The 11,642-nt window shown below is 38.3% G+C and overlaps 1 protein-coding gene across 1 annotated transcript in view; it reads right to left on the bottom strand.

The window, feature by feature from the left end:
• The window catches only part of DOCK3 (dedicator of cytokinesis 3), a 681,302-nt gene that overhangs the window by 273,801 nt on the left and 395,859 nt on the right, over positions 1-11,642 (bottom strand). Inside the window, exon 7 of the mRNA XM_012639462.1 lies at positions 10,629-10,713. Coding sequence (XP_012494916.1) covers positions 10,629-10,713 — 85 coding nt within the window. The remainder of the gene's footprint in view (positions 1-10,628; positions 10,714-11,642) is intronic.

Genomic DNA, 11,642 nt, shown 5'->3' with positions numbered 1-11,642 from the left:
AAGTTCCCATCAATACATGAGTGGATTAATAAAATGTGGTATATGTATACCATGGAGTACTATTCAGCTACAAGAAACAATGGTGATATAACACCTCTTCTATTTTCCTGGACAGAGCTGGACCCCATTCTACTAAGTGAAGTATGCCAAGAATGGAAAAATAAGCACCACTTGTACTCACCAGCAAATTGGTTTTACTGATCAACAGCTAAGTGCACATACAAGAATAACATTTATCAGGCATCAGGCAGATAGGAGGCGGCGGAAGGGATGGGTATATACATACATAATAAGTGCGATGTGCACCATCTCGGGGAGGATGGACACGCTTGAAGCTCTGACTGGGGCAGGGGGCAAGGGCAACGTAACCTAAACATTTGTACCCCCATAATATGCAAAAATAAAAAAATAGGAAATAATCCATCACAACCGAATGGGCTTCATCCCAGAGATACAGAGATGGTTCAACATTCACAAATCTATAAATTTAATTCACCACATAAATAGAAGCAAAAACGAAGAACATATGGTCCTCTCAAAGATGCAAAAAAAGCATTTGACAAAATTCAGCACGCTTTTATGATAAGAATGCTTAACGAAATAGGCACAGACGGCACTTACCTTAAAATGAAACAAGCTATATATGACAAACCCACGGCCAACATTATACTGAACAGGGAAAAACTGAAAGCATTCCCACTTAGAACTGGAACCAGACGAGGTTGCCCTCTCTCATCACTTCTATTCAACATAATGCTGGAAGTCCTAGCCAGAGCAATCAGACAAGAGAAGGACATCAAGGGCAACCAAATGGGGGAAGAGGTCAAACTATCGCTCTTTGCTGACAATATGATTTTATATCTAGAAAATCCCAAAGATTCTGCCATGCGAGTACTGGAATTGATAAACAAATTCAGCAAAGTCTCAGGTTACAAAATCAATGTACAAAAATCAGTAGCATTCCTACATGCCAACAACAGTCAAACTGAGAACCAAATCAAAGACTCAGTATCCTTCACAATAGCAATAAGGAAAATAAAATACCTATGAATATATTTAACTAAGGAGGTAAAAGATCTCTACATGGAGAACTACGAAACATTGCAGAAGGAAATAGCAGAGGATGTAAACAGGTCAAAAACCATACCATGCTCATGGGTCAGCAGAATCAATCAACATTGTTAAAATGTCTATACTACCCAAGGTAATCTACAGATTCAATGCAATCCCTATTAAAATATCAACATAATTTTCACAGATCTACAAAAAATAATTCTACTCTTTCTATCAAATCAGAGAAGACCCCATATAGCAAAAGCAATCTTAAGCAAAAAGAACAAATTTGGGAGGCATCAATTTACCAGACTTCAATCTATACTACAAGGCTGTAGTAACTAAAACATCATGGTACTGGCACAGGAACAGAGACACAGACCAATGGAACAGAACTTAGGGCCAAGATATAAAACCATCCTCATACAGCCATCTAATCTTTGACAAAGGAGACAAAAACATAGACTGCAGAAAAGCATCCTTATTCAATAAATGGTGGTGGGAATATTCGATAGCACATGTAGAAGACTGAAACAGGATCCGCATCTTTTACTTCTCACAAAAATCAACTCACAGTGGATAACAGTCTTAAGCCTAAGGCATGAAACTATAAGAATTCTGTAATAATATGTTGGAGAAACTCTTACTGACATTGGCCTAGGCAAAGAATTTATGAAGAAGACCCTAACGGCAATCACAGCAATAACAAAAGTAAACAGATCGAACCTGATCAAATTAAAAAGCTTCTGCACAGCCAAGGAAACTATCACGGGATATTTCTGACACTTCAGATAATAAATCACATCTTGTTTTATTTTTATCGTGAAGGTACATCCTCATTCTTTCACACGCATGGTTTGGCCTGTGATTATCTTTCAAAAAAAATTTTAGAGCAATTTTTGTGAAACCATGGATAAGCCAAAAATTTGTGTTATTTTTGAATATGAGTTTCGTCGTGGAACCAATACAGTACATGCACCTCGAAATATCAACAAAGTGTTTGCCAAGGATGTGGCTAATGAACACACAGTATGTTTATGATTTGAGAAGTTCCATTCTTATGATTTTAATTTTGAAAACGAACCACAAGGGCAACCTGAGACCAAGGTGGATAATGACGAGCTGAAAGCTGTGGTGGAAGTGAATCCATCTCAACCTATGTGCGAATTAGCAGCAAGGTTTGATGCTACTATTCCAACAATATTGGACCATTTCACACAAATCAGTAAGGCAAAGAACCTAGATAGATGGGTACTGCATGAATTAAACACGTGTCAGAAGAGAAATCATTGAAGCTTGCCTTTCTTTGCTGTCATGACATAAAGGCAAACCATTTCTACACCGTACAGTTAAGTGAGATGAAAAATGAATTCTAACAGACAATTACAGGAGTTTGGCACAATGGCTGGATAAGGATGAAGTGCCAAAACATAGTCCAAAACCAAATATTCATTAATAAATGCCAATGGTGTCTGCTTGGGGGTCCAGCACTGGTATTATCCACTACAGCTTCATGAAACCTGGTCAACCATTACAGGGGATGTCTACTGCAACCAACTGATGAAATGATGAGGATTCTTGTGATTAAGCAGCTGAGATTGGTCAATAGAGACAGCCCAATCCTCTTGCAAGACAACATTCGAGCACATGTCACACAAATAATGTTGCTCAAACTACAGAAGCTGGACCTGGAAACTTTCTGTCATCCACTGTATTCATCAGACCTTACACAAACTGGCTATCACTTCTTACAGGCTTTGGACCACTTTTTGCAAGGAAAAATATTCAATTCTCAACAAGCTGTGGAAAACACCTTTGGCCATTTCATCACCACTCGCTCTCCAGGCTTCTTTGCTGTTGACATAAGCAAGCTACTGCTAAGATGGTAAACTGTTGATAGTTTAGGTGCAAACTTTGATTAATTGTATTGCTTCTTGTTTGAGATATAATCTAAACTTTTGATTTGAAATTGGACATTTCATATTTAATGACCTAATATATTTATGTCTTTATCTTGAGTTAATTTTTTTATATGGTGAGAGATAGGGATCCAATTTCATTCTTTTGCATGTGGTAATCCAATTTTCCCATCACCATTTACTGAATGCTGCAAATATTTTGTCTGCTTTGCTGAAAATCAGTTGGTGTGGCTATGTTGCTTTATTTCTGGATTTTCTATTTCAGCAGTATCATGCTATTTTGGTTACTATAGCCTTGCAGTATAATTTGAAGTCAGGTAATGTAATGCCTCCAGATTTGTTCTTTTTGCTTAGGATTGCTTTGCCTATTTGGGCTCTTTTCTCGTTCCACATGAAATTTAGAATTGTTTCTTCTAGATCTGCAAAAAATGTCATTGGCATTTTGATGGGAATTGCGTTGAATGTGTAAATCACTTAGAGCAGTATTGACATTTTAACTATGTCGATTCTTTCAATCCATGAGCATGGGATATCTTTCCATTTGTTTGTGTCAACTCTCATTTTTTTCATCAGTGTTTTGTAGTAATCTTTGTAGACATCTTTCAGCTCCTTGGTTAAGTGAATTCCTAGGTATTTTATTCTCTTTGCAGCTACTGTAAATGGGATTGAGTTATTGATTTGACTCTCATCTTGACTGCTACTAGTGTATAGAAATGCTACTGATTTGTGTACATTAATTTTGAAACCTGACACTTTATTGAATTTATCTATCTAGAACTCTTTTGGAGGAATATTTAGGGTTTTCTAGATATAAGATCTTATTGTCTGCAAACAGGAATATAATAGTTTGACTTCTTCTTTCCCAATCTGTTTGCTCTTTCTTTCTCTTGTCTGATTGCTCTGGCTAGGACTTAAGAGGACTATGTTGAATAGAAGTGGTGAATGTGGGCATTCTTGTCTTGTTCCAGACCTTAGGGGGAATGCTTTCAACTTTTCACCATTCAGTACAATGTTGGCTATGGGTTGTCATATATGGCTTTTTAAATTTTGAGGTACATTTCTTCTATGCTGAGTTTGCTGAGGGTTTTTACCTTGAAGGGGTGCTGGATTTTATCAAACGTTTTTGCATCTATTGAGATGATCATATGGTTTTTGTTTTTAATTCTGTTTATGTGGCGATGTACATTTATTGATTTGCATACGCTGAACCATCCTAGCATCCCTGGAATGAAACCCACTTGATTGTGATGGTTTATCTCTTTGATGTGCTGTTGGATTCAGTTTGATAGTATTTTGTTGAGAATTTTTGCACCTATGTTCATGAGGAATATTGGTCTATAATTTTCTTTTTCTGTCATGTCCTTTCCTGGCTTTGATATCAAGAGTGATACTGGCTTCCTAAAATGAGTTAGGGAGGATTCCCTCTTTCTTGATATTATGGAACAGTTTTGGTAGGATAGGTGCCAACTCTTCTTTGTAGGTCTTATAGAATTCAGCTATGAATCCATCTCATCCTGGAGATTTTTTTTTGTTGGGAGTTTTTTTTTAAATTATTGTTTCAATCTCATTACACATTATTGATCTGTTCAGGAGTCCTATTTCTTCTTGATTCAAGTTTGGGAGGTTGTGTGATTCCAAAAATTTATCTCTTTCCTCTAGAATTCTAGTTTGTGTCTGTAGAGGTTTTCATGGTAGTCTCAGATGATATTTTGTATTTCTGTGGTACAGCTGTAATGTCTCCTTTTTCATTTCTGATTGAGCTTATTTGAATTCTTTCTCTTCTATTCCTGGTTGATTTATCTAGTTGTCTATCAATTTTATTTACCTTTTCAAAGAACCAACTTTTTGTTTCATTGATTCTGTGTATTGTTTTTCTTGTTTCAATTTCATTTAGTTCTGCTCTGATTTTTGTTATTTCCTTTCTATTGCTGGCTTTGGGTTTAGCTTCTTTTTTAGTTCCTTCAAGTGTAACATTAGGTTCCTAATTTGTTTTCTTTCTGCATTTCTGATATAGGCATTTAGGGCTATGAACTTTGCTCTTAGTACTGCTTTTGCTGTATGCCAGAGATTTTGGTAGCATGTTTTGCTTTTGTCATTCAATTTGAAAAATCTTTTGATTTCCATCTTGATTTTGTCATTGACCTAAGGATCGTTCAGCAGCAGGTTAATTTCCACATGTTTTTGTAGTTTTGAGAGTTCTTCTTGGAATTGATTTCTAGTTTTATTCCACTATGGTATGAGAAGATACATGGAATAATTTTGATTTTTTTTATTTTAGCATATTATGGGGGTACAGATGTTTAGGTTACGTATGTTGCCCTTGCCCCCCCCACCCCCCTCCCCCCCTAAGTCCGATAATTTTGATTTTCTAAAACGTGCTGAGATTTTTGTGGCTTAACATACAATCCGTCTTGGAAAATGCTCCATGTACTGATAAGAAGAATGTATATTCTGCAGTTTGGGGGTAGAATGTTTTGTAAATGTCTGTTAGGTCCATTCATTCTAGAATCCCATTTAAGTGCAGTGTTTCTTTGTTGATGTTCTGCCTCAATGATCTGTCTAGTTTTAACAGTGGAATGTTAAAGTATTAAAGTCCCTGGCTATTCTGATGTTGCTGTTTATTTCTTTCCTTAATTATAATAGTACATGTTTTATGAATTTGGCAGCTCCTCTGTTGGATGAATATATATTTAGGATTGTTATACCTTCTTGGTGAATCGATCCCTTTATCGTTATATAACGACCATCGTTTTTTTATACCGTTTTTGTTTTAAAGTCTATTTTGTCTGATATAAGAATAGTTACTCCTGCTCGCTTTTGGTTTCCATTTGCATGGAATATTTCTTCCATCCCTCTACCTTGAGTCTGTAAGAGTCTTTACAAGTTAAATGGGTTTCTTGAAGACAGCATATATTTGGGTTTTGTTTTTATCCATTCTGCCAACCTATATCTTTTAAGTGGAGAGTTTAGACTATTTGCATTCAGTGTTAATATTGATATATAAGAGATAGTACCAGTCATCATGTTGACTGCTATCTAGTTGCTTTGTTTTTTTGCTTGTGTTACTGTTTTATAAGAGGTGTGAGTTTTTACTTTTGGTTGTTTTACATCAGTGGGTATTGACTTTTCTGTTCAGTGTATAGAACACTTTTAAGGATTTCTTATAAGGTAGGTCTAGTGGTGACAAATTTCCTTAGTGTTTGCTTGCTTAGGAAAGACTATTTCTCCTTCACTTATGAAAGTTACTTTTGCAGGATACAAAATTCTTTTCTTTTTATTTCAGGATATTATGGCAGTACAAACATTTTGGTTATGTGTTATGACTTTGCCTCACGTAAGCCAGGATTAGAGGCGTGCCCTTCCCCATGAATTAAGTTACTATGTTTAAGAAGGCTAAAGATAGAACCCCCATTCCCTTCTAGCTTGTAAGGTTTCCTCTGAGAAGTCTGCTGTTAGTCTGATAGGACTTCCTTTGTAAGTTACTTGATGCTTTTACTTCACAGCTCAAAGTTTTTTCTCCTTCACTTTGACTTTGGCCAGTCTCATGACTATGTGTCTCAGAGATGTACTATTTGGAATGCATCTTACAGGAGTTCAGTGCCCTTCTTGTATCTGGATGTCTAGATCTCTAGCAAAATCAGGGAGTTTTCCTCCATTATTCCCCCAAGTACGTTTTCCATGCTTCTTGCTTTTTCTTCTTATCCCTCAGGGATACCTATAATTCTTATGTTTGGACATCTTACATAGTCTCATAATTCTCAAAAGACTTTGTTCATTCTTCTTGATTATTTTTTCTTCATTTTTGACTAACTGGGTTAATTCAACAGGCTTGTCTTCAAGCTCTGAAATTCTTTCTTCTGTTTGGTCTAGTCTGTTTTGAAAATTTCCACTATATTTGGAAGTACCCTAACTGACTCTATCATTTTCAGATATTGTTATGTTTTTTCTTAAAATATCTATCTCTTTAGTGAATTCTTCCTTCATGTTGTGACTTTCGTTTGTTTGTTTGTTTCTTTGTGTTGGTTTTCAACTTTCTCATTGACCCCATTGAGCTTGCTCTTAATCCATGTTCTGAATTCCATATCTGGTATTTCAGAAATTTCCTTTTCGTTGAAGTCCTTTGCAAGGGAGCTAGTGTGATCCCTTGGGGGTGTCAAAGGAGACTGTTTTTTTCACAGTCCCAGCATTCTTATGCTGGTTCCTTCTCATCTTGAATCTCTTCTCTCAGCTCAAAAGTAATAGCTTTGTGATATTGTGGTTGGCCCCATTTCTCCCTCCTTCACAACTGTTCTCTTCAGCTGGGAACTCTGTTGCTCAGTGAAGAAAGGGAGAGGTCCCTGGATGGCATGCTTGAGTCCTTGTCTGGAAGACTGACCAGGCAGAAGAGGGACAGATGCACTGACAGCCTGTGATGCAGCTGTTCTCTTGTATCACCCTGTTCCCTTGTGGTTGTCATGGTCCAACCCAATACTGGGGGATATTTGTGCAGTGTGCTGGGTTGGTCTCCAGGCTGCTGCTGGAAGCTTGGGTGGGGTCTGGGGGTGTCCCTCTCCATGGAGGCAGGTGGCATGGGAGTTTGCTCTGCCCAGGTCTCCCCACAGCTGAGGCCATGGTGGCAGGGCAAGGCTATTTATATTTAGATGGTGGTCATGGGTGCCAGGGCTGTGGGTGTTCACTCTGTCCAGGTCTGATGGCAGCAGTAGCTGAGGCGCTACTCAAGTGGCAGCAGCAGCAACAGCACTACCCAGATGGTAGCAGCAGATGCTGGGGGCCATAGGTACCTTCTTTGCTCAGATTCCCCGGTTATGGGCAGGGGTGTATGCACAGCACCCAGTCACAGGGTTCATGATAGTGCCTGGCCTCCCCACTGTCTCCCTGGCCCAGCAGGGATGATGGAGAGGCAGCCACAGTGGAACTAACCCCATATAGACAGGGCACTCTGGGGGTGAGGGCTCGGAGTGGCGTCAGTTGCAGCGACTTGGGGTCAGAAGCCAGCAAGACCCCACTATGCCTGCTCTCTTGTGCAGTGCTGGTGCGGAGTTTCCAAGGAGCTCCCTGATCAGCCCAGAGTCCTGCAGTGGTGGAATAGCTCCCTCACAGCTCAGGTTTGAGTGTCCATGGGGGAAGTATGGAGCCCCGGGGTTTTCTCCTCAGTCCATTCCCCATGTGCGAGCACCTGGCAACCTCCGATCCTACTGAGTGGTTGACCTGGGTTTCTCCCTCCTTCACTTTAGGTGTCTCAAGTCGCTTCTCTGATGATTCACAATGTTTTTTCTAAGATGACCCATCTGTAGGTGAATACCTACTTGCAACTTTAAATCCTCTTCTGGAGAGCGGTGTGTGTAGGCTGTTTCTAGGCTGCCATCTTGGCCCCCTCCCTAGACTTTTAATACCTCTGTTGGAATGGCTAAAAGGCACTCAAACTTGAAAAGAAAAACCAGAACAATTGATTTCCACTGCTTCACTCCCCAACCTGTTTCCTCCACAATGTTTCCCATTCTACTTTTATCCTGCTGGGCAGGTTAAAAACACAGGAGTAATTCTTCTCTGACCTTTCTCTTTCTTATATACACATATACCAATTTAATCAATAACTCTGATTGGTTCCAACTTCAAAATGTATTCAGAATCCAACAACTTCGTATTACTTTCACTGTTTTAGCTCTAGCCCAAGCTACTGAAATTAAGATCTCTTGCTTGAATGACTGCTCCCTGCTTCCATTCTTGTCCCACTTCAGTCATTTTCCACATAGCGACTAGAGGGAACTTTTAAAAATGTAAGCCAGATCATGTGATTTCCCTGATTAAAAACCTTAACAGGCTTTCTGTCACACTTAGAATGAAATCTAAAATCCTTACCACAAAAATAACATCCTCCAGGCCACCATTCCAAAGAAGAGCTCTTAGTCTCAAACTCTAATTCTCCCTTCACTTCCTACATCTAATCATCAAAATTCATCAATTTGACTTCCAAATATCTACAACATTCTTATTGATTTTTTTCTCCATTTCCATTGCTATCTAGCCATTATTTCTTGCCTGAATCATTACTGTGGTCTCTTCACTCCCCGATTCCAGTCTTCTGCATTTTACACTCGTTATAGACAGAGTCAATATCTGAAGCCCATATGTGATCATGTCACTCTCGTGATTCTATCAGACTACTGCCTAGAGTCCAATTTGGGACATACAAAGCTCTTCATGATCTGGCTCTTGCCTCCCTCTTGGCCTTACTCCCATTCACTAAAATATACCTCCATGCCAAAGTTATTAAATGTCTTGTATTTTCCTGGAACTGCCTCTTCCCTACGCTGTGTGCCATTTTGGAAAGTCTTTCCTTCTCTTTTACCATTCCCAGGAAATCAGTTACCGCCTCTAACAGCATCAATGTATACTTTAATTATGTAATGTAACACATATATGGCAATTATTTGTTTATGGCCTATTGACTCCACTAGAGTAGAGTTTCTAACATGGGGTCCATGCATGGGCTTCAGGAGCAAACATGAGGAGGAACTGTCCATTGATTCCCTAAAATTGACTATACAACTTTGTATGCAAATCATATGCACATTGTCCTGGGAGGAAATTTCATCCGATCCTCCATGACCCACAAGGGATTAGGAACAAACACCCTAGATGGTAAGATTCTTGAGAGAAGAGATAAGTCTTGTTTATCTTTTTGCTTTTTTTAAGGAAAAAGGGCTAGTCTCTAATTCCTGGGCTCAAGTGATCCTCCTGCCTCAAGTAGCTGTGACTACGGGTGCATGCCACCATGATGGGCCAGCTTTAATCTCTTGTGTTTCACACATATCATATACTGCATAGAGCACAGTTAAATCAACTGTACACAAATGCTTGTGTACACTAGTAAATATATACAAGTAAATATGTAAAAGCAACTGTTTTGTTATTTGTATATTTTTTAGTCAAATTTCCTTAGGTCCTCCACCAGGCAACATACTTGGTACCCTCTATATTCCCTAAAATATTACATTTTCTTAAAGAGATTCTAAAACTTCTAATTCTCACCAATATATACTCAATGAATATATACTCCTCAAAGTGAGGTTTTAGCCGGTACCTTAGTCTAAACTTAATTTTTACCTTAGGTTTCTGCTATTTATTTGTTTTATTTTAAAATGTTGTACCTTTCTTTTAGTTACTTCTCATCCAGCCTGTAAGTGTAATTGTGGTCATTAGTCAACTCGATAGATTTTTATAATAACCAATAGACAGCTAAGTATCTATCAGGCTCTGTCTCTCTGGAAAGACTGGTATATTATTTCCAGGTTCAATTTACTGCATTGTCCAATAATTGGCTCTTTCCAGCTTTACCTTTTTTTCTTAGGAGATAGGGGAAAGAGACGTAACTTTAGTAACTACTGCAGGCTGAAGGAGCTCTATCTCACCAGCAAAATCAAAAGAGAAGTGACCCCTAGACAGTACACTAAGCCCAGCATTCCTACACAGTAATTCCATTTGAAAACCAAGCACGATACGTACTGTCAGAATAAGCAAGACCCCTTAAGTACATTGGGAAAGAGACAAAGAAATAATTTGAGCAATATTGTTTCATAATGTAATTAGGAAAAATAAACAAAAGAGAAAAAATGAGCTGTGCAGGAACAAACTATCCCATGTTAGATTTCTTACCATTTTATAGAGATCTGAGACACTAATCTGGTCCGAATCCACTACTTCAAAGTCCTTCCGAGGCACCAGGTCCAGGCCCAAATGCCTAGTAAAGAGAAAGACACTCAGCATGTCATGCCCTCAGATTACCCACGTGTATTTATGTGCCTAGGAACCCATAACTGCCATGATCTTGTGGACAGAGGTTCAGACATTGCCCCAGCAGGGACAAGTATTATCCAGAAACATCAAATTGTGTTTACCTTTGGTAAATGAATGAGGCTAGGGATTTTAAAGCTGACATAATTCTAGTCATCAAGCAGTTCCACTTACGATGGTAAAAAGGTTTCATTCAGTATTCATATTTATAAAGAGTGCTTGGTTCACTAAGGATGGGTTTTCTTTAGATCATCAACAAGTCATGTTTATTTTTCTACTTCTCCCCAGTCTACAAACATGTTCATGCTTCAGTCATGCATCACTTTAATTAGGATGAAAAAATTATTCAGGATCTAAGTAGATTTGTAATTCAAAGTCAAACACAAAAATCACCTCCTAAAGATACTAAACTCAAAGAGATACATGTTTTAGTTGAGTTTTATCTCATTTTCAATCTAACTAATACTGATATTGGTAAAGACTTGGCCATGTATTAGAACCAATATTGTAAAAAACATTAAATAGAAGATTAATCAAAGTGTATTACTACTCAAGACAGATCAAGAAGATCTGGTATTTTGGGCAGGAAGAAAGAACTAATGGTAATTAATGACTGATTAGGTGGAAATATTAGACAGTGAAAATAATGCTGGACATAGCCAGAATTCTTGAGTTCAGATATGGCCCATAATTTACATTCAACAAATTTTAGTTCCTTTCTGACACCCTAGGACAATAGCTCTAAACCCGGACTTCAATACAGTCAGAGGGTTGTAGATCCCTGAAACTGCTGGATGAATTCGTGTGCGTGTTCATGTACAATTTTTTTCTGAGGAAAAAGTCTGAACGTCTCATTAGTGTTTCAGAGATGCTTTG

The sequence above is a fragment of the Propithecus coquereli genome, unplaced genomic scaffold (genome assembly GCF_000956105.1).
Source record: "Propithecus coquereli isolate 6110/MARCELLA unplaced genomic scaffold, Pcoq_1.0 Scaffold1, whole genome shotgun sequence".
In the NCBI taxonomy this organism is placed as follows: Eukaryota; Metazoa; Chordata; class Mammalia; order Primates; family Indriidae; genus Propithecus; species Propithecus coquereli.
The sequence above is the reverse complement of the archived record's forward strand: the minus strand, read 5'-3'. Positions and strand labels throughout refer to the sequence as shown.